Here is a 22,562-nt window from a genome sequence, read left to right as displayed (position 1 = left end):
TCTCCTGTCAGAATAAACTGTTCCATTTTGCTTTCTCACTCACTTTTTAGCAGGAGACTTTCACTCTGTGCATTTCTGGTTTTGCCAGACTGGCCCATGCCAGGGCCCTACGTGGCATGCTATATTCCCATGAGAAATGAGACAGTCTTCTTGCTTGCTTTCCCATTTGTTTCTTTTGGTTCTGACAAACAGGGATCATGATTATAAAAGCTGGGACAGCTCCTTTCTTAGTAGTGCCAAATTTGGCTTGGGTAGGTCAGAGCCACTAACAGATGCCAAAACTGGGACTCAAGTTCCCATCTCTGGTTTGTCAGTGTGTTCCCCACTGTACAGCCTGGCTTATCTGTGGGCAGACATTTCACATCTCCTAAACTGCTGACATGGTTAAAAGCTTCAGCCCTGCCAGCTCTGGGGCGTTGCTTCCCACTCCTTCTCCGCCAAGGAAGCCTCAGATTGCCTTCTGTGACTGCTGCCAGGTAATGGCAACATGTCTGTGTGTTGGCAGATGTGCTGCAGAGTCAGCACTGAGCTGAGGTTTTCCAGATTTCCAGATTTTGTCTGTGCTGTTGTTTGCTTTCCTTCCCATCCTTAATGTTCAGGTTAATCTGTATTGCTCTTCTTTATTTAAGAATTCTGATTGTGGATCTGTGCATCTCCTTGATTGCAGCAAGGTTGAAATGGTGCAATTTGTTTAAAGAAAGCTTACAGAGCCTGACTGACAAAGAAAGGCTGCTCTGTTCTTATCATATACAATGCCTGTATTCACTCCACCTCCACTCAGACCACACAGGTAATGTAATCAGCCACTGCAGGAATGCTGTCTCTTGAACACACTCCCTTCTAGTTTGAACTGGTCCTGCATCAGGTTCTCTGTACTTCTGGAAAAATTTGCATTTACTCATCTACTCTTTGCACAAAATTCCCAAAGTGAAAATGCAAAGTCTCAATTTCAGTCAGTTTTGCTTTTCCTCAGATGTTTTGTATCTGCCTTTTTTATAAAATGGCTTGCAGGTCATGCATACAGTGGGTTTTTTTTTTACAAAGTGAAGTAAAGAAGGGAGATGGAAGCTCTGCTGTTTGTGATGTCGATATTTTGCTTAAAGCAGTGTAAACCTCTCAAGTGTGACTACACTGTCCCACCCAGGGAGAAGGTTCTCCTGCCCTGCCTGACTGCTGCTCTTATCTTGGCTGAGAATATTGCAACACACAATCGTCTGCAGTTTCTGGCTTAGAGATCCAGCTGTTTGTGTGGGATCCAGCTGTTTCCCCTCCTCCCTCCCTTCCACATTGTTGGCTTTTGTTTTGGTCTTTTTTTTTGTTTCTTTTCCACTTTATAAGTAGCTGAGAAACTTGCCACATACTTTAAGGTTGGAAGGGTGATCCCTTGAAGATTTTTGCATCCTATCTTGAAAATTACAAGAGTTCTTTGGTCTACAGTGACTGTTTAATACAGTGAATGTATTAACACAACTTCATGTAGCTGTAAGGATGCCTTTTCTTCCTCCTTGGAGCAACTGCTCTTTGAAATGTGCTTGGGAGTCTGAATTTCCTCTTTTTTTATTATTTTTTCTTTTTGTAATTTTTAAAACGAGATAAGTGGTTTCTGCAGTCATTTCATAGATTTCACATCTCATATCTGGAAGAGCCTCCTGCTTGAGTACAGTTTCACCTTATTTGCACTGTGCTGACTAAATATTGAAGCTGCTGTCATTCCTTCTTGCCCACATCATGTACTCCTGCACTAGTGCTGCTGTGCTGGGCCTTTCCTTTTAGACAGCTGAATCTGGTAGGGCTGTTACCCCCAGCTACAAAGTGTAAATCTTGATTCCCTGCCCAAGTGTTGAATGGGCAGCAAATGGGGAATGGCTGCAGCTCATCCAGAGAAGGGAAAAGAGGCTACATAAGGATTCAGAGATGCAGGCTGAGAAGAGCTTTAGGAAGAGCAAAGTGAGGAAAGGAGTTACCAGGAGAGAATCTGAAAGGGCTGGAGAGGTGACACAAGGGCCAGATGTTGCTTGTTTTTAGCAGAGGCCAGGCTGAAAGCCAGAGGCAGTGACTGGCCTGTGCTCCTCACCTGTCCTGGAAGCAGGGATGTCAGCCCTGCCCTTGAGGGAGATAAGGTTTGTAAAATCCAGTGTGGGGAAGGGATTGGGTCGGGGTGTGCAGTTTTAGAATGTGACTTCAAGCTTGAGAGGATCCCTCTGTGATGGGGAGAAGTCAGGTGATACAGAGCTGGTGGCTACAGGGAGCACTGGGCACAGCTGGTAATGGCCCTGCACTCCAGTGGTCCTGCTGCTGGTGGGCAGCTGAGAGCACTTGAAGAGCTGGGAAGGATCAGAGATCCATGAATGTCTGTTTTGCAAAGGTGCTCATGTGCCAAGGCAGAAAGCAGGGATGGGGTGGGAGCTCCTTCCCTTCCCCACAGACAGATTTTCCATTAGATCATCTGAGATGCAGATATCCAAGTGAATGTTTCCTTACCTCCTGCAGGCATTACCTCTTCCATGAGAAGGATAAAATGAAGGAAAAAAGGTGGAGAGAACTGAAGCCATAAGAGGAGAAATATTTCTATTTTGTCATGAGCTTTCCTTACAAGTCACCTCTTAGTTGTTACAGACTCATTTGTGTGTCTTGGTATTTTTTAACCAGACATTTTCTGTTTTATAAAAAGGTTTTCAAGCACTTCCCCTTTTTTATTTCTGGACATGTGACTGCAGCCTTGGGAATTCTTTATCGCCCTAGAGCTGCGGTGTGTGGTTAGTTGTGTTTCTGGGCCGTTCTTCATGGTGAAGCTCAGAGATACACACACTGCAAGCTGCATACTCAGTGTTGTAATCCAGTGTTCACAGTTTGTTTCGAATAAGTCAAACATACTTGTTGTTTTTGGCTTCTTGAGAAAAGATTTGTACAGTGATTTTTCACTTGTCCTCTAGTCATCAGATTTATTAACAGACGGCATTTCTAATCCTCCTAAGAGGATGAAGCCTTGTGTAGCTTTTTGTGTATGTCAAAATGAGGTGATGTTTTCTTAGCCTGAGGAGGTGAGAATCTGATCCAGTGCTGATTCTTCTGGAGTGTTTTTTATGACCATGTTTCCTTCCTTGTTCTGCATTCTAGTACCAGAAACTGAAACAGTGAATGAAGTACTGTGAATTGACCCTTGGCCCTTCAGAAATCATATCAAAACTGATATAAAGAGAATGAAAACAGTTTATGTGGGCTTTTAATTGACCCATGATCTCTAAAAGTTGATGATAGTGGTTAGGAAGATTTTTAGTCACTTGCATCAGTCACTTGCACTTGCATCTGACTTGGTTAGGAAGACTTGCATCAGTTCTTCCCATTTCACTGCCTTCTTCCTTGATTGCTGCATGAAATACAGTTTTCAGCTCACACAGCAGATTGTTTCTTGAGTTGACTTTTATTAGACTTCACTTAACACTGATTTAATTTTGAAAAAAAAAAAAGTAGTGGCTTACACTAGATATTTGATATTTCCAAAGATATAGATATAGATATCTATAGAAAATATCTAGATATATAGATTCTATAGAAATATCTAGATATAGATATTTCCAAAACACTGTTTTGGAAAGGAAGAAACAAATATTTGACTTAAATGTAAGTGATGTTCTGATGGTGTGAAGAAAAGGGGTTGATGATGGCTGTGAGAGAGGATATGACAGCTTTCATGGCTGTGGCCCAGTAACATGTACTCCCACAGAATTTTGTAAAATGAGAGTTGACTTTTGACATCTGCTCTGTTAGTATCACAAACCTTATTTGAATAATGTGAACCAGAATAGCCTTGTCTGCTGTGCTCTGCTGGGCATGAAGGCGGCCTCCTTGGCATTGTTTTTCTCATTCTAAGACACCCACTCGAATATCAGAAAAATGTGTGAAAAATCAATGATGCTTCGTTCCCCATGGAAACAGGAATACCTGGAAAAGGAAAACAAATAGACACTGAAACATGGGGAGAAGAAAGTGACTTCTGAAAGAAACTCCCAAAGAGACTCATGTTAGGGCCCTGTTCTTTGTTATTATATTTGATTTCTCTTGGCAAAATTCTGGCTGAAGAGTTGGTTGATTTGAGATGGAAGCTGGTTTTGGTAGTGTGGAGCCACTGGATCCTGGTGTGTGTAGTGTTAACAACTCCCTGGTATTTTTGCACCTGTAGTTTGCATACTTTTGACCTGAAAGCAAGGTCCCATCAGAATAGCAGCAAATGTCACTTCACTTTTGCTTGTAAACATTGCCTTTTAACCACAGGAGTAGGTTGTATTTGAGACAGGAGACTTCATTTGTCAGGCATTTTCTGGGTTGACATGTCTCTGTGGAGGAGGGGAAATGTCATTTGCTCTCAGAGGTTCCTCATTTGGACACCTAATGAGTGGTCACTATTTGCTTTCACACTGGTGCAACTTATTTACTTGTATTTACCTCATACTTCCATATTTATACTATGCAAAAGGCACTCTTGCTGTTTAACAGATGTATCAGATAAACTTTTTCTGGGAACTTTGGTTAGCCATGTAACTGACTGAATTCACTGTAAACCTTTAATCTTTTTTTTTTTTTTTAAATTTTAGGAATTGAATTGTAACATGCATAGATAATTTTTCAGTTAAGAAGAGTTACTGTAGTATAAAATAATGAGTATTTTATGTACTTTAGTGGGATTATAGGATATTTGTGGTCATGTAAGTGACTTGTAGATGTGGGTTAACAGAATTAAATGGTTAAATCTATGGACCAAAATAAGATAAAATGTGTACAAATAATACTAAAGGAAAAAATGTGTTGACTTATTTTTGGTGTATTATAGGATAACGTGTACTGACCAAGAGTTTTGCATAGCATAATTTCCAGACGATTAGTTTGATTCACATTTTGTTTATATGGCTTAAGCAAAAATGGGAAAAAAATAATTCAGGTATGCTCTCTGTGTGTGTTCCTTTGTCTGCTATTGAGACCTGGTACTTTTAGATAATAAACCAAAGGAATTTGAGAGGTGCCATGCCTCAAACAGTGTAAGAGATTGTGAAATTCTGGAACAATGCATTTTAAAGTTAGAGTTACTATTTTTTAAATTGGTTTTTTTTGTAATTGTTTTTACTGTGTAGCATTTTGGCAGTTATATTATCTACCTAATTAAGTCTGAGTTATTTTAGCTTTCTTTCCAGCTGAAGTCCAGGATTGTAGTTCAGAACTGATGCTGCTCAAAGGGAATGAGCAGAGCAGCAGAATGTGTTTTGAACATGGATAAAAAAAAATCAAGATTTTAGGAGGTTTGCTTTGAAACAGCTTTTCAGTGCTTCTGTTCTTGCATTCTGTGAAACCTTTTTTTGGGTTGGTTTTTTTTTTTCTATGAAACTTCTCTGGAGTAGGAAGTAAGCTGCTTCCTGCCCTTAACTGAATACTGAGGATTTATGGTAGTCTATGCTTGAAAGCTTTGAATTATTTTTTTAACTTAAGAATTTTGGAGAGTGAAAATCAGCAAAGCTCATTTTAAAGACTGAATTTGAATGCCACTTCTGCAGAGGCCTCTGTTGTATCTTTGCTAGTAGGAACTGCATGAGGAGCTAAAAAAATACTGAAGTGCCTTACTTGGTGAAGCTGAAGTGAAAAACAATGCTCTCTACAATTTCTGGAGGCATATTCTGTGCCTGGCTGGGCTGTCTTCTCCTAAGAGAGACTTGAGGAGGATGTGATAGACACAGCCTGGAGGTGTGTGCCCTTCCCATTCCTTCAGTGGAGCAGGAACTTTTCCTCCTGGCACTGCAGCAGATTTGCAGCTTCTCCATTTTTCTGTAGCATTACCCACGTGCTCCTGGAGTAGGGGCTGTGACACCAAGAGAGTCACTGAGCTGAAACAGTGGGAAAGGCACTTCCATCTTCAGGGTGAATTTGGGAGTTTACTGTTCCACTGTACACTTGTGTTTCCTGACCATAGACATGAGGGAAAGGAAGGGATTTGGCTGTGCCTGCTGCAGGAGAGAGAAGCAGCAGCCACAATATTAGCATGTGTGCTGCATCAAAACCTTGAGCCATGGGAGTCTCTCTTGGTTTGGGGGAACAAAAACACTTTTTTTACCTCTTTGTACTCCCAAATCTCTTGTGTAGAGACTCGTGTGTGCTCAAAATCCTATTAGACCAGGTAAAAGGTGACTTTGAGCTGTGGCAGGAAGGCCCTCACCAATTATTTTATTTAGAGAGTCATTGAAAGCATTTTACATGTTCTCAAAGCTGTAAATGGGTTTAGTTTAAAATACAGTAAATGAACAGTGATGAGTTTAAAACCAACATAAAAAACAGACTAAAGAACCCCAGCCCTCTTTGCTTCTTTTTCATTCTTGTGTTTGTTTTGACTAGTGTTACTGGTGTTATCCTGCACATGGTAGTGCTTACAGAGTGATGAAAGATTAAAGGACAAGGAGAATTTATTTGGGAAACAAAAGCAGATATGAAAGATTTGTTCTATTATTTCTTTTGATACAACTGTCAGGATTGTGTCCAGAGATGGATTGCTTGAGAGCTAGAGACAAGGGGTCAGGTGTAGATCATACCTTGGTCGTTTTTCTTTTCAAGTTCAAAAGGCCTTTTCTTATTTTTTTGTAATTTGTTTGCTTTTTGCTTACAAGTATATTTCTGAAACTTTTTGCTTTCTCACGTTTCAGTCATCACAGTTTGGAAGCCCTTGCAGGGAAGGTCCCATGTGTTCTGTAGGAATTTGAAATACTAAATGAGGCTGTCAGGTTCAATTCTTTGTTTTACTGTGAGGAGAGGAGCTGAGGGACGGGCTTGGCAGGCAAGAGTTCAGCTGAGACAGGAGCTTAAAACCTTTGTTAATTAAACCACCTACATTTAGGGGCCTACATGTGAGCGTAGGAAACTCACTGTAATGGGAGTCTCTGGAGAAGTTTCATTTACAGCTCTGAAACGCTTGATTTCCATGCCTGCTGCAAATGATGGATTTCTGTTTGTGTTCCTGCACAGATTGAATATTTACTTAAAAAAATCACCGAAGCAATGGGAGCAGGCTGGCAGCAAGAGCAGTTTGACCATTACAAGATTGCTCTCAACACCAGTCGAGAGGGTCTTTCTGCCTGGGAGCTGATTGACCTCATTGGAAGTGGGCAGTTCAGTAAAGGAATGGACAGGCAGACAGTGTCCATGGCAATCAATGAAGTCTTCAATGAGCTGATACTAGATGTACTCAAGCAGGTAAGAACCACAGAGAACTAATGTTTTAAAGTAGAATGTTTTATTGCTTTAATTAGAAAATGTTCAGTTTGTGCTCAAGTTTCTTTACTCTATTGAATGATGAACAGGAGGAAATTAAGTAAATTATCTATAAGGGTTCTTCAATTTTATAAAAGAAATTGTGCTGCTATTCAGATTGTTGTAATTGTAGCAGTATCATGAATGAGATGCTTCTTGGGAGAGCTTGCTTTTAGAAAGTGAAAGAAGTGGGCTCTGAATTGAAGTATGGCCTTTTTTACACTAGCACCAGCTGCTTGTTAGTTCACAAAATAGCTGTATCATGCTCTCAGTTCTGGTGACAGCTCTTCAGTCTTTGGAAATGCTTTTCTATAGTTTGAGCTGTGCTGGGGACCACCTCTGTATTCAAACAAGGGGGTCTGGACCAGGGTATAGCTCCTGCTGAAGGATTGGCTTCTCAAGTGCCCTACTTCAACAGGGCAAAAAGGCATGGAAGAGCTCCAGAGGGCTCCCCCTTCTTGTTCTGCTTAGCAGGCCATGTGACTGACAACTTATTTACCTGCCCTCAGACTCCAGAAGTCATGCTGGCCTTTGTATTCTTAGCAAACTTCTTTTTTTCAGATTTCCAGGGACTGGATTATCCATTTAGGAATGCCTTTAGAAACTGCATTTCTTTCATGGGAATTGGAAGTACCACAGGCACCTGAGGGGTCACAGCAGAGTTTACCTAGGGAGCTCTTTCAAATTGACTTTTACCTGACAGGAGAATTTTTTTCATCTTTCATTTCTTGGTGAGGAGAGAAACAAAGGCTTTCTTGGCAGGCTTTCCTAAGCTGTTCTGAAGAAACCATCAGAAAGTCTTGGCACAGGAAATTCTTTCAGAATACCCACAGAACAATGCAAAAGTCTATTTTTGTTAACTGCTGGTTGCTTGTTGGAGGCGAGGTCTGCGGACACACACACACACATAAAGTCACTTGAGGGCAAAATGAAGTCATTCTGCTGTTTGATACCAGGAAAATAAATTAACCAGTGTCAGTTCAGTCCTACTTGAAACTTGTAAGGAAATCAGATTTCTTTTCAGTTTTGATACAGCACTGTGTGTCTTCCCCCACACCTTTTTTTTGGTTTTGTTTTGTGTCTCCTTTCTTTCCTCTCTTGGTGCCTGGGCTTCTTTCTCAAGGATGTCTGAGTGCCTTTGAATGGTTCCTTGACAGTTAAAAATAGTTGGTGTCAAGATTTGGCCCTGTGCCTCCTGGGCAGTTTGGACAGGTACTGGCTCGGTGGAGAGGAGAGTTCTCTGTGTGATTTCAGTGTCCTGATACCTTGTTGATTCAGAGAATCGTCCTGTTTATTGCAGTAATCATATAATTGCTTCAAGGTATTAATTAATGACACATGGTCTCATAGCCAAATGTTGTGCTACCCTTTTTATTGAAAGCATCCTGGATCTCTAAGGCTTATGGAAGGTAGCAGCAATAGTTACATTTGTGATATTTTGTGTTCTGAAAGATGTGTCCTCTGTGTGATAGTTGGTGTGAAACAGCTCCTGCTTTTCAGGAGCTCTCAATGGGTTCTTAGAAAGTGAGAAGCAGCTGATACTGAAATAATAAGTAAACGTTTTGCAGAAATTTGAGGGGAAAGTATTAGTCTGACTTGGCTTTGAAAGCAAATTTGGTAAGTCAGGAAGGGAAAAAAGAAAACCTGGCTATGAGTTAGACTGTGCAAAGCATGAAAGATTGAAGCTGCAGGAGTCCTTTACATGGCCTTGCAACCACCCAGAGCTCAGACCCGAGTATGGAGGCGGCAAACAAAGCTGTTTCTCTGTGCATTCCTGGTCTGGAGCAAGGGAGTGGGATGGCACCTGGGAATAGGCACGGCCTTGGCTCTGGACGTGTTTAAGGGGCTAGAAAAGCTGAGCATAGATAAGCTGTGTGTGTAGCGGCCAGCTTGGGTTTTAGTTTGGTTTGGTTTGTTTTTTAAACAAAAAAGCTTCTTCAACTGTTCTGAATGTTTTCTTTCCCCTCAGACCTGTAGAGAAAGGTGTCTTTGGCTTAAATATGCTACAGCATATTTCTTTATAGATAGATAGATAGATAGATTTTTTTTTTTTTTTTTTTTTTAATGCAAGCACATTTGCTTGTATCAAAAACTGTGATAGATGAAAGCCAATACAGAAAAATGTTCCTTGGTCTCCTTTCCAACTTCTTCATCCTCTTAATGTGGAATAATTTGAGTATACTTTCTGTATGGCTTGTTCTTAGCTTATATTTATGTTGGTGCTTCAGTTTCATCTGTGATTTGACTTTTTTTTGAAATTAAATGTCAGACAAAAGTGTATGTAAGTATTTGGGGAATATGATTATAGAAATGAAAGGTACAGCTGAAATACTGGCTAACTTTGAAAATATTTGGGGCTATGAGGTAACTTTTCTGTGTGTTCTATTGGGTCTTTACACCTTTACATAACCAAAAGACCAGAGCAGAGGCCAGGCATTTCAGCTGATCTGTTGCTTTTTACAGGGCTACATGCTGAAAAAAGGTCACAAACGGAAAAACTGGATGGAACGATGGTTTGTGCTAAAACCCAATATTATTTCCTATTATGTAAGTGAAGATTTAAAGGACAAGAAGGGAGACATCATACTGGATGGCAACTGTTGTGTAGAGGTAAAACCACTCCAAAAACTATGTATGTCTCGAAAGATCAGAATTAATTCTTTTTTGTATGTGGGATTGACTCCTGGTATCTTTTAACAGAGCTTTTTTTACCTCATATGACACCAGTTCATAAGAGGCTTTTAGTGCTGGTGTTTGTATCTCTGTGACACATAATTGCATAGGTACTGCTTGACTTTATAACTTAGATTTTAGTGTTTACAAAGCTAATCTTTATTGTTACCCATTCTAGGCCTTGCCTGACAAAGATGGAAAGAAATGCCTTTTTCTCATAAAATGTCTTGATAAAACCTTTGAGATCAGTGCCTCTGATAAAAAGAAGAAGCAGGAATGGATTCAAGGTGAGGTTTCAAAAATGGTAGTTATGTGAAAGTTAAGGTTAGTGGAATTCTTACAGCAGTACTTTACTCAAATTTTAAATTCTTGGTTTTGTGATTTTTTGATATCTCTGTTTTGGGTGCATGGATCTTTAAAGGGTCTGAGGCTAAGGAAGAAATAAGGATCCACATAAGGGAAATCAGTTTTTGTCATGTAGGTGCCTCAATTCAGGCAGCCACAACCAAAATGAAATGGTTATTATTGTTGTTTTTTATATTGGGTGTACTCCTATGGATGGGGAAGGGAAGCAACATTGTAAATCATTGCTTTTGGGGAGAAAGGGAAAGCTTGTTCGTTTTGGCACTGTAAAATACTGGCTTTGGTTTTACAGTTTTGCTTGAAGTAGTATGGTTTGGTGAGCTGAGGATAAAGCTGGGAATTAGGGCTTGCTTTTCTATTCCCATGGCAGAGGTATTCCTCCTGTGAGACCTTCCCAGATATGTGGTGGGTACATCCATGTGCAGTGTGAGATAGAAGCCCTTGCAAAGCTGTTGTTGCAAATGCCATTGAAGAATGTGCAGCAGTTAAACATTTGGAGCTGCAGGCTTTAATTTACACTTCCCTTTTTACCTGCAGCATGTGTTTCATTGCACCAAAGTCAGAATGATTCAAAAGGAGATATTTTTTCATGGTTGTGATATGGGAATAAAATACCAAAATCATCTGCCACTCCTCAGCTTTGCTGTCTTAAATATTTTCTCTCTGCATGTAAGTGAATGAGAGCTACTGTCTTACTGGGAGAAAGTTTTCCCTTGGAGTACCTGTAAGAATACAGGGTTTAAGGTTGGCTTCAGGGAAGATAGATAACATCTTATTCCTTGGTGAGTCACTGAGTCCAGGTAGTAAGAAATCCTGTAGTGTTGGGGTGTTTTCTTGCAGCTGGGAGTATCAGTGAGTCATATGTCCACAGCCTGTTACAAATCAATATTGGAATTGACCTAATGCAGTGGAATTACCAGACCTTGTCCTTGTGGCACACAGCCAGTACTGAGAGCTAAATGTCTTTCACTCCTGGTTTGTGTTGAAGTCAGCCTGAAGAGAATTAGGATGACTGACAACGACAGTGCTTTCTGATTTAAAAATACATTCAAAAACCCCCAACCCAAAGTCTACTCAGAGAGTTCAGCATTCCCCTTCATGGTGTTCTCTTCCTCTCCCCTCCAGCCATCCAGACCACGGTGAGCCTGCTGCGGGCGGGGAGCCCTCCTCCCCACAAGGAAGCGCGCCAGAAACGGAAGGAGCTGCGCCAGAAGCTGCTGGCTGAGCAGGAGGAGCTGGAGCGGCAGATGAAGGAGCTGCAGGCGGCCAACGAGAACAAGCAGAAGGAACTGGAGACCGTGCGGAAGGTGGGATTGGGAGCCTCAAGCTTCCAGCCTCAAGCTCAGTCCCTGGGGTTGAACTGGGCATCTCTGTCCTGTTCAAGCACATTGAGCAGACTCCTCCAGAGGAGCTGCACTTGTTTCAGGGCCCTGTACTGAGCAGGGAATTGTCAGGCTGGTGGAGAAGAGCCTGCCAGCTCTGTGGATGGTGTCTGGGCACAGAAGAGACAAATATTTTCAGTTGCTTTTGGGTTTTTCGTTTTCCTTTTCTGTTAGACACATCTGTCAAACGTGGGGCTTTCCATGAAGATTTTCTTCTATAGTTTACCCAAGTTTTGTTACGTTATTTGTATGTTTATGGGAACTATTCTCTTCCCACAGATGTAATTTCTATAATTTCTATCTTTAAAAACAAAAGATGTGGCTTTTCTTGCTGTGAGAGCTTTTAGTGTGGAGCGTGCCTTGAAAACAGCCTAGAACCCAATATTAAAATTCAAACCCTTCCCACTTGCTGCCTTACACTTTGGCTGCTGTGTTCCCGATGCTAGAGCAATCCAGATCTTCCTTTGTTTGCTCTACATGTCTCCACTACCTTCCTAAATTAATGTCAGTTTTTTTACATTCCCATTTAGGACAAGTCTGCATTATTGTTTGAGTTTCTTGTAAACAAAACCAAACAATTTCAGCTTTTAGAAGAAACTTCAGTAATCTTTGCAGCTATATTTATATATTTTTATATATATTATATATATATATAATATATATTGTGAGGGCATTAAAGGTTTTGAGTCTAGAAAGCAAATAAAATAATAAAAAGCCCCATATTTTTAAAGGTCTTGTCATTGTCACAATTTGTGGCAAGGAGAAATTTGTCTTTTTAAAAATTAATCTTGCACTGCCAGTCCTGATGTAGATATTATTTGGTTTGCCTTAAATGGAGTCTGACAGTGGAAAACCATTTTTAAATTTAATTTTGGCACCTATAGTCACCTATGTGTTTAAGATTCAGAATGCAAAATAGACAATAAAGGGTAGCCTGTGTTACCTTCTGCTGGTAAGTAATGTACCCATTAACAGAAATGATAAGGTTGGATTTCTGCATTGTTTCCTTTGTGGAAATATATTTAGGGGGGAAGACAACATGAGAGCAACCCCAGAGGAGCAGTAGGATGTTGACATGCTCCAGGGAGTTCCATAAAAATTGCAGTGGGTAAACTGAAGAGAGTTGTGGCCAGAAACATCTCTTGAATTGGGCTGGATTGAAATGATTTCTCAAGGAAAGTATCTTAGGCTCTGTCATGAACCACTGCACTTCACCTAGGTGAAACTAGGGGGAGGTACATTGTTGGAGGAACTGAAAGTGTTAAGTGTTAGAAAAACGTTCTTCAAGGAAAAAGGCTTTGTAAGGAACTTCAGGAAACTGGATTGTTCTGGGAAGCTGAGAGGTTGATTTGCTCCTGATGGCTGTGAGCCACCATTTATGCAGCATCTGCCAAAGTGCACTCTGGGACTGGTTTGTATTCTGATAGCTCCTGCAATAGAACATTTCAAAAAAATAAATGCTTTTGTCTAAAATACATTTTTTCATATTTTTAATGGAATTTTGACATGTGCACATTGAACAGACAGGAAGGTAAGTTTTTCCTTGTGTGGGAGCATGCAGAAGACGTGTGCACCCTTTCTGTTTCAATTTGGGGTCTTGCATGGGCTTTGGAGACTCTGTGCTAATGCCTGCTGGAATGGTGTGTTCCTGTTGACTTCCCCCTCCAACACTTGTGACTTTTCCCTGAAGTGCACAGCTCCCAAAAACCTCACCTGGTAGGAACAGCTTGGGTGGATCAAGCAGGAAGTTGCTGATACTGAGTGGACAAAGATCATTTTCTTGTTGAGCTCTCTGGCAGTGGCCTGGCACCTGCCCTTGGCTGTGACTCTGCACGTTCGCCCTCTCAGCTCAGTATTGGCAATGTTTGTTTAATTTCAAAGTGGGGAAGGAAATTTAGAGGAGATTTCACTTAAATAGGCATCTTGGATTTGATTACAATTACATGGTTTTGAATGTCCTGGCAGGGGAAGAATGCTGCTTCTAAAGCACTGGCATCATTTAAGCCTTGCAGAGGAGAGCAGTTCTGTGCTATGTTCTGCAACATAAACCCAGAAACCTGAGCCTGCTCTTTCACTTCTTCCCATCTATTTCAGACCAGAGTGATACTACAAGCACATAAAAGGGTGAAAGTTTTAGCTTGGCAGTTTTAATCACTGGGGCATCTCAGTAGTTCATCTAGATTGGTGAAGGAGGATGGTTTGAATGTGGTACCTCCAGGAACATGACAGAATCACAGAAAAGTTTGGTTTGGAAGGGACCTTAAAGATCATCCAGTCCCAATCCCCCTGCTGTGGGCAGAGACACCTTCCACTACACCAGGTTGCTCAAAAGCCCATCCAGCCCTTGAACACACTCAGGGATGAGGCATCCACAGCTTCTCTGAACAACCTGTCCCAGTATCACCTCCTCTGGGATTGCTCCAACAGGTCCATGTCATCTTGATCTTGTGCCCTGATCTTACTAAAGGTCTGTGGAAACAATTTCCACAGCCTAGCATTTTTTAATATGCCTAGCATATTAAAAAAAACAAAAACATCAGGTAAATTTTCTAGGAAAATCTTGTGAAAGAATGTTTTGTTTTTCAGTACTGGTAAAGTTTAGGGTGGTGCTTGAAGATTTCTAACCTTGCAGGGATTGAAATCCTGATAAAAGGAAAAACTGTGACCACTGTCTTTATTTGTGAAATCAAGATGCAGCAAAAGTAAAATAAGATGCAAGAATGTGGAAAGGTAGCAGCAGCTGTTTCCCAGGCCTTAGCTAATGTTCCTCCTAATTTCAAGTGATGATTATGGTCCAGGATTTTATTTACCTTACTTGGCACTTTAGGGGATGTTAGAAGAATTATTCACAATTGCACGATCGCTTATTCTAGTCAAAGTTTGTGGCACTTCTGCTTTCCCATGGCAATTCGGTGCTTCTCATTTCTGTTTCTGTATGAACTCTGTGCATGCTGGCGTGTTTTCCCTATTGGAAGTCCTATGCAGTCCTGCCTGAAATGTGGTTTTTCATAATAATTTTCTATCCAATTGAGGTAGAGGAGGAAATACAGTGATTTCTGTCACTTGAGCAAAGTAGGACTCAGAGGAAACTTCGGGATAGTCAGGTAATTGCCTTTTCATTGGTAAATTTAAAATTGTCTTGCAAACAATCAAGATAGAAAATTATGTTTGAAGGCTGTGAATAGTCTCAGACATTAAAAAACCCAAACTGGTGCCTTGATGCTTTTGAAGGCTTTTCCCATTTTTTTTAAACAAAAAATTATTAAATTAGGTTCCATTCCCTTAAAATTATTTAGTTTTGACAAATTGGTTTCTTTTCATTCTTTTCTTCCCTCTATCCCCCACCCTTCTCTTCCAGCAACTGGAAGCAGCAGCTGCTCGTGCTGCTGAGGAGGAGAAGAAAAGACTTCAGACTCAAGTTGAATTACAAGATCGCTTCAGTTTGGAGCTGGAGAGAGAAAAAATGGTGAGTAGTGCACGAGGGGTTTTGCTGTTATTACACATAGGGAGCCATGAGTTCAGCAAGGGCTTCCCTCACAGGAAGCCACTGAAAGGATTCCACAGATTTTGCAGGAGGCAGGAGAATGGAATCTGTGTTGCATTTATTTGAGATGTAGGAATAAAATATTTTTACTGGTGAACTCAAGTGCTGGAATAGCTTGGCTACAATTTGTACAGCATTCAAAGATTAAATATTATTGGTAAATTGGGAAAAAAATAGACTGTTTGAAGGATAAATGCAGACTGAAGTTCTCCTTGCAGTTTTCAGAGATGGAGAATCTGGGGTCAGTACTTGCTGTATGAATAAGCAAAATTGATCAGGCATAATCAAAATGCATTTCATGTGTTCCTAGAATTGTTGCTTTTTAATGTTGTGGGTTCTTTTACAATTATACACACACACAAATATAAAAAGTGAAGAAATGTTGTTGCTCTAAAATTCTGTTACTATTCAGCTACACTGAGGATTCCCCAAAGAACTGATTTTCTGTCTTCAAGGGCTTTGTCAGGTTGTTCTATTAGCTGGGGAAAAGAAGTAGAAAAAGATGTGATGAGACATCTCAGAACATTAATGCACACAGTGCTGCTTTATGGGCTGAGCATGAATTCCTGAATGTAATTCCTTTCTGGGTCACTGGGATTTGGGTCAGCTGAGGGGAGCAGGCTGCAGACCAATGGGGCAGGACATGCCAACCTCCTTCGCTGTTTTCCAGCCCTTTACCCATCCTGTGCCATCATCTAGAGAAATAAGTGTGTGAGATAACACTGCTGTCAAGGGGGGAGTGAAAACAGCACCATTAAAGCAGCCTGACCTTCATGTCTGGCCTCTCTACAACCCTTCTCTTCCTTCAGTTGTGTATCTGTAAATTAAGCAACAAGATCAAACTGTCTGAAATTAGGTTTGAACCCCTGTAGAAATTCTGTGCTTCCAGGAAGTATGTCAATATAAGTAGCCTGTGTTATTATTTATTTTTTTAAATTCTCTTAGTTCTACATGTGCAGACCTAGCCTCAATTTTATCAGTTCTGCTCTGCAGTCAGCAGGAAAAGGTTTGTCTCTGAAAACGTGGCCTGAGGGAAACCTGGCAATTCCTTTAAAAAATGGAAATCTGAGTAAAATGGTAGCTCATGTGTCCCAAATTTATGCTGCTAGGTGAGACAAAAAATGGAAGAGCAGGTTGCTCAGAAATCATCTGAACTGGAACAGTATTTACAAAGAGTACGTGAACTGGAAGAAATGTATAAACAGCTACAGGAAGCACTGGAGGATGAGAAACAGGCACGCCAGGATGAAGAGACTGTGAGGAAACTTCAGGCCAGGTATGGCTTTGACCAGGCAGAAAAGTGTTTCAGTTCCCCCTGCCAACAGTGAGTACCTGCGCCCTGCTACTAATGGCTGTTTGCCTCTTGGAATGGGGAGCTACATTCCAGTCCAAACACAGGACAGATTTCACTTTTCCTTAAGATATGAAGGCTGAAGCTGCTGTTTCTGATTTTTAAAATATATCTGATTAGCCTTTAGCAGAGGGCAAGCTCAGCAGTTTTAGAAAAGCAGGTGCAGTTATTTTTCCATCAGGTGTTGTGCATGTCAGCATGTGAAAAACTGAGATCACTCTGTACAGGCTTTTCAGCTGTTTATCTTATAAAGCAGTAACTGTAAAAATTACTTTCTGCTCTATTTTATTACAGGTTTAAACTATAATGATAAAAGGTTACATTTCCTCTTACAGGGACTTTGTGGAGTGTGGTTTTTTTTCTTCATATACTCAGTCCTCCTAAGACAATGAAGATAACTTACGCATGCCTGTTTCTTCTGGGGCTCTGTGTTGTGTATTTGCATTATTGACTACATTTTCTGAATAGCCCTTTGTAGCAGTCAGACTGCTTGCACTGCTGGCATGACACTGAAGGCAAGACAACAAACAATAACTTTTTTCCCTGCTTCACAAGTTGTTTTTTTGAACAGTATTCTCTTCCCCTTAAAAAAGAAGGACAGAAAAAATTAATTTGTCTTCCCTGCATGGATACAACTTATGTTAAAGCACAATTAACATCGCAATCCCCATTACAGATTGCTGGAAGAGGAGACAGCAAAGAGAGCTGAACTGGAAAAATGGCATTTGCAGCAGCAACAGACCATTCAGATGACAGAAGCAGAGAAGCAAGAGCTGGAAAACCAGAGAATGATGAAGGAACAGGCTCTTCAAGTGGCCATGCAGCAACTGAAGCAACTTGAATTGGAAAGGAAAGAGGCCCTTGAGCAGTATGAGGTGAGCTGCTCTGGTCATAAACCTCTCATCCTTACCCATAGAGTGAAGTTCTTCAATATTATGCTTCTTCAAGGGTTAGTATGGCACAAAAGTTACAATAAGAGGTAGGATAGTTGGGTTGTTTTGGTTTTTTTTTCTAGTTTTTACTCAGTTTCTAGTCCACTAGATATATTGGAAGAAGAGGATCTGTTTCAGACACACCTCCGAACTTCTTTTATTTATTTCTGTCGTGATTTGCATGCAGGCCAGCTCAGTCACATCCTGAAATACTCTGTGTACATTTGTCTTCTCCTGCAGACTCACTTCATGTGCAGCCCCACTGCTGCCATAACTGGGTGCATTTTGCTTCTGAGTTAGTAATTCTTGCCGTGTTTTGATGATGTCACGGCACAGTATTGTCTTCAACAGATAAAAAATCAATGTGTTACTGTAGGCACCTACTCTTCAAAAATGCATTTAAGCAGTTAAAGATAGGTAAGAATTAGCTCAGATTCTCAATGTGCATCAAAGCCTCATGTCCCAGATGCCAGGCCTGCTCTCTGCCCTGCTAAGTGTTTCTGGGGAAGGTTGGTGACTATTCATGGAAGAAGTAAGAGCCAGAATCCAAGTACAGAGGCTGAAGTACTGTATGCTTTCCAGGGCTAGAGAGGCGTTGATCCTGCATTTCTTTAGGTCAGGAAAGAGAGCCTGGCTGGGTTTGTGTTTAACAGGGGAGGGTGTTTATGGGGTGAGCTCAGAAGGACAAGCCAGGGAGCTGTCTTGCTTGGCACAGAACACAAATGCTGCACTCACTGCAAGCAAGGGCCCAGCTGGGGTAGTTGTGGCCACTTTACAACTTCCCAGGGTGGTGTTAAATCTCACATCATCACTAGATTGCTTCTGGCTAGTACTTGACTCTTTTTTAGGTGACATCTCAGGCTTTTTGTATGGGAAGAATCATTTACTACTCCAAAGGAATTGCTGAATACAATAGACTTATAAAACCACAAAAAAAATCCACAAAACAATTATTTTAGAAATAATTAAATGTTCTAGCCTTCCATTTGGAATTGCCCAAAAGACCAGTCTAGGCTGAAGAATGAAGACTAGCTTCATTACACAGCTACAGAACGTTGTAAAACCTTGTTATTTTGGGATTCTGGTTTGACAATTTTTTTTGGGGGGGGGTGGGGGGTGGAGGGTGGTGACGAAATGGCTTAGGATGGTTCCACACTAAACAGAGGGCTGGGGGAATTAGCATGGTTCTGGCTTTTGGTTTAAAAGGTATATATCTTTTTATATAAACAGAATAAAGCTGTTCTTGTTTTCAAGCGGGCTCTCTTATTTCAGGAGGTTAAGAAGAAGCTGGAAACGGCAGCTAATAACACCAAGAGCTGGAAAGATAAAGTAGCTCATCATGAGGGATTGATTCGACTAATAGAGCCAGGTGAGTTATCAACAGAAGAGTTATAAAAATATGTATCCATTCTGACTCATGTACTTACACCACCTGGTGACTTACTGAAGTCTGCCTTTCCTGTAGTTTACTGGTTTCACAGCAGCCAATAAACATCACCCTTTGTGACAACTGCTGATGGGAACTTTATTTACCTCTACTGGCCCTACTATAAGGATTTTATTATCATTATCGTTGGTTTCTTTATGTTTAAAACAAAGCAAGGATCAGCCTGAGCACTGCACTGTGGGTGTGTGATGTCCCTGTCAGAACTGCCTGTCTCAAGTATTGCTCTCTCTCTCTTCCAGGCTCCAAGAATCCTCACTTAATCACAAACTGGGGCCCAGCTGCCTTCACTGAAGCTGAACTGGAGGAAAGACAAAGGAGCTGGAAAGGGAAGAAAGCCACTTCCGAGTGACGGTGGCAGCTGACATGTGGCCAGGACAGGAGCCCACCTCCCCTCGTTCTGCTTTGCACAGAGCAGCCTCTCGCTTACAAAGTTTAGTTTGCTCAGCAGGTTGGGCCTTTCTGCTCATGCAATGCTGTTCACCATGCTAGAGGGTCTGCTCAGAGCTCAGCCGTTGCATGGGTGGTGTCTGACAGGATGTGCTGTTTTCCCTCACTTTTCCAAGACTTTGCAACTGAAAATTTGTATTGAAGTGTAGCTTGTGACAGACAGAGTTGTTCCTATACTAGCCTGTAACAATCTGACAGCAGCTAACCAGTCAGGCAGCACCACTTTCATTCCAGAAAGTGAGGGAAGCAGTTGTTTTGCTGGTTCTGTTTAGTGTAATTTCAACCCAGGATAAGTCAGTCCTGGAGAATGGAGCATTACCTTTCCTTCCAGCTTTTACTTTTGCTCTGCCCATGTGTTGCTCTCTGCACAGTGCTTAGTGCTCAGACGCATTCCCTTGGCAAGGTGGGGCTGGCATCACTGGGTGCTTGGATCTGGTATCCTGTTTCCCTCTCTTTGTAGGAATCGAAACAAAAGAGCTGGAGATAGGCATGTAGGGAACGCTGCTGTAAGACATTTGGAAAAAGTAGTCATGCAAAACTGTTTTTGTACTGTCTCATACTTGAGAAGTGCTAAATAAAGCCTTGAGAGTTCTCTTCATAGTTTAAAAGATGAAGTTTTGGCTCACAGATTTCTGAAGCAGATGAATGGAAGGTGGTAGCGCACACAGGGCAAATATCGTCTGTGTCAAGGCTGTGTTTGTGCAAGAAATCTGAATCATCCCACCAATTTTAGATGTAGGACTTTTCTCTTACTGTTAATTGGAGGCCAGATTAAAAAAATGTAAGAAGAAAATTTTTAAATAAAAATGATAAATATGTAGTGATACTGCTTTAGGAAAAAAAAAAAAAGGAAAAAGTAATTATTGTCAATAAAATCACTTCAGTCTTTCTAGTTCCAAGGCTTCCCAAAGGAGCCTGCTGTTTGTGCCTTACCATTCTCTCCTGGGACAAAGCCAGTTATTTCTGTTTCTGTAGGGAAAAGGAGCAAACGTGTGACTTTGCTTTGCAGATCTCCTACACCACCATTGCTCAGTAAACCCGATTCCTGCCAACTTGTAGAGACATTTTGAGATGCCCCCCTTGGGGAGCAGGTGCCCACTGGTGTGGCTTGTGAGCAGCTTGGACTGTACCCTGGGCATCCATCCCTCACCTGCTTGTTAGTTCAGCTACATGTTAAATTATTCGTAGTAAATAAGAAGTGAATTTTTCAGGAGGATAAGCAGTGCCTTGGTGTGCAGCACTTTGAGTCTTGGAGGAGCAGAAGCTGTACAGAAGTGGTGTCCAGATTTGGAAGTCATAAATAGCATTTTATTTGCCTATTAACTAAGACTCACTCAAATACTGAACCTTCTGAGACATTTATTCTCTGGTTATATTTTTATACTAATTGAAATCTTTAGTGTTTCAGTAAATGGTGTGCTGATTAGAATGGCAGGAGAATCCAGGATCTTCCTATTTATACTCACTGTACAGGAAAACAGTAGTTTCTTAAACTTGGTAACAAGGCATTTTTTAAATTGATCACGTTTACAGGAGCAATGTGAATAAAAACCCAACCACTTGTAATAGAATTACTAATGTATACAAGGTTAAACTTTGCTAAAGGAGCTGGAACAGTATTTATAACTACCAAACATTTTATGTGGAGAGCAGAAGGGGTATTGGGGCTAAACTTGTTTAATTTTTCTAACAGTCTTTATTTTGGACAATGGTTTTTTAAGAACACCAAATGATGCCTGTTTTCATATTTTTTACTGTTCTTTAGAAATGGCTGTTTAATAAAGTAATATAAAGTCATTTACATTTTGGATTAATGGCTGTCTTATTGCCTGGGTTTCGTTTGGCCTGTTGCAGTTCAAAATCCAGCGACTGTTGTGTGGGAGAAGTTGAATGGTCGATCAATGGGATGTTAAAGGCATAATAAAGGCAGCGGTCACATGGTAACACAGACTTTGTTTTAGCAGCACTCCTGCTCTTAAGTGTTTCTATTCAGTGCTCCTTGCTGCAGCCTGGGGCAAGGGCAGGGCAGGCTCAGCAGGGAGCTGTTGGGACAGACACAGCAGCCCCTCTCAACGTGTCTGCCCTGTCTGTCTGTCTGTCTGTCTGGGGTCAGATCTTACAGGCAGAAGAGGAAATGAGACAAGGTTCCTTTTAGCTTCATTGTCCCTGCTTGCTCTGGCAAAGCTTTGTGTGAAGCTTTGCTCAGTAAAGATGGGGGGAGTGGTTGGTTTAAATATTAAACCGTTTGCATGCTGAGCAAAAGTACCGCTTGAGAATGAGCCCCTTTGAGCCACCCTGAGCAGCATCCAAAGGGAGCACAGAGCTATGAGCCACCACTGGTCATGGATCAGGGAGCGTGGAAATCTGCATCCCAGTGTGCCATCATGTCCCCTGGGGCCAAGGGTTTCTGCTCTCCTGTTCCACAGACCAGCGAGCCTGCTCATGCTGAGGATATCCCCAGTGAACTGTGGGATTAGGGATGCCACTGCTCTGCCCGAGAAGCCCTAACTGCACTTCAGGCTTACACAGAGGCCAGGGGAAAGCTGTGGCTGCTGTTTCTGAACCCTTGGCAGATGCACTGGAGGGCTCAGCCCGCTGGTTTTGTCTGCCAGATTGAGGTTTCATTTACCTGCTGCTGCTGGAACAGTCCTGCAAACCACAACCCCAGTACCGTGCTGTTCCCTCCAAACAGGATGGGGTTTGGTTTGGGGTTTTTGTTTTTTGGGTTTTTTTTTATCCTGTGACCATTTTATGGACCTGATTTATGAGCTGTGCTCGCTTGATCACACATTCCCAAATTGTAACAGGCTGGCTTTCCAGCAGCTCATGTTTCTCCTGTTTCACTGTCCTGCATGAGCAAGCACAAAAACAAATCCTCTGTGGGGGAAAGGAGCAGTGCCTTAGGACAGAATCTATATCCTGGGACAGGTGGGGGACCCCAGCCCCAAAAGAAACACCTGTTTGGCCCTGTTAATGGCAGGGGAATTGGAAGCAGGTGATCATTAAGGTCCCTTCCAACCCAAGCCATGCTGTGATCCTATGGCTCAGTCACGCAGGACACCTGGAACAGGAGCGGCACCTTCCCTCTCAGTAAAAGCAGGCAGAAAATAACTGTTCTGATTTTTATCTCAAACACGTG

At 41.5% G+C, this 22,562-nt stretch overlaps 1 protein-coding gene across 1 annotated transcript in view; it reads left to right on the top strand.

Moving 5' to 3' along the window:
• Positions 1-20,279, top strand: part of SWAP70 (switching B cell complex subunit SWAP70) — a 34,469-nt gene extending 14,190 nt beyond the window's left edge. Inside the window, exons 4-12 of the mRNA XM_058855727.1 lie at positions 7,000-7,227; positions 9,748-9,894; positions 10,136-10,244; positions 11,446-11,627; positions 15,061-15,168; positions 16,356-16,522; positions 17,274-17,472; positions 18,802-18,898; positions 19,216-20,279. Coding sequence (XP_058711710.1) covers positions 7,000-7,227; positions 9,748-9,894; positions 10,136-10,244; positions 11,446-11,627; positions 15,061-15,168; positions 16,356-16,522; positions 17,274-17,472; positions 18,802-18,898; positions 19,216-19,325 — 1,347 coding nt within the window. The 3' untranslated portion in view covers positions 19,326-20,279. The remainder of the gene's footprint in view (positions 1-6,999; positions 7,228-9,747; positions 9,895-10,135; positions 10,245-11,445; positions 11,628-15,060; positions 15,169-16,355; positions 16,523-17,273; positions 17,473-18,801; positions 18,899-19,215) is intronic.
• The last annotated feature ends 2,283 nt before the right edge of the window (positions 20,280-22,562 follow it).

Source organism: Poecile atricapillus, chromosome 1, assembly GCF_030490865.1.
Source record: "Poecile atricapillus isolate bPoeAtr1 chromosome 1, bPoeAtr1.hap1, whole genome shotgun sequence".
Taxonomy (NCBI): Eukaryota; Metazoa; Chordata; class Aves; order Passeriformes; family Paridae; genus Poecile; species Poecile atricapillus.
Note: the sequence above shows the minus strand (reverse complement) of the source record. Positions and strands in the feature narration are given on the sequence as shown.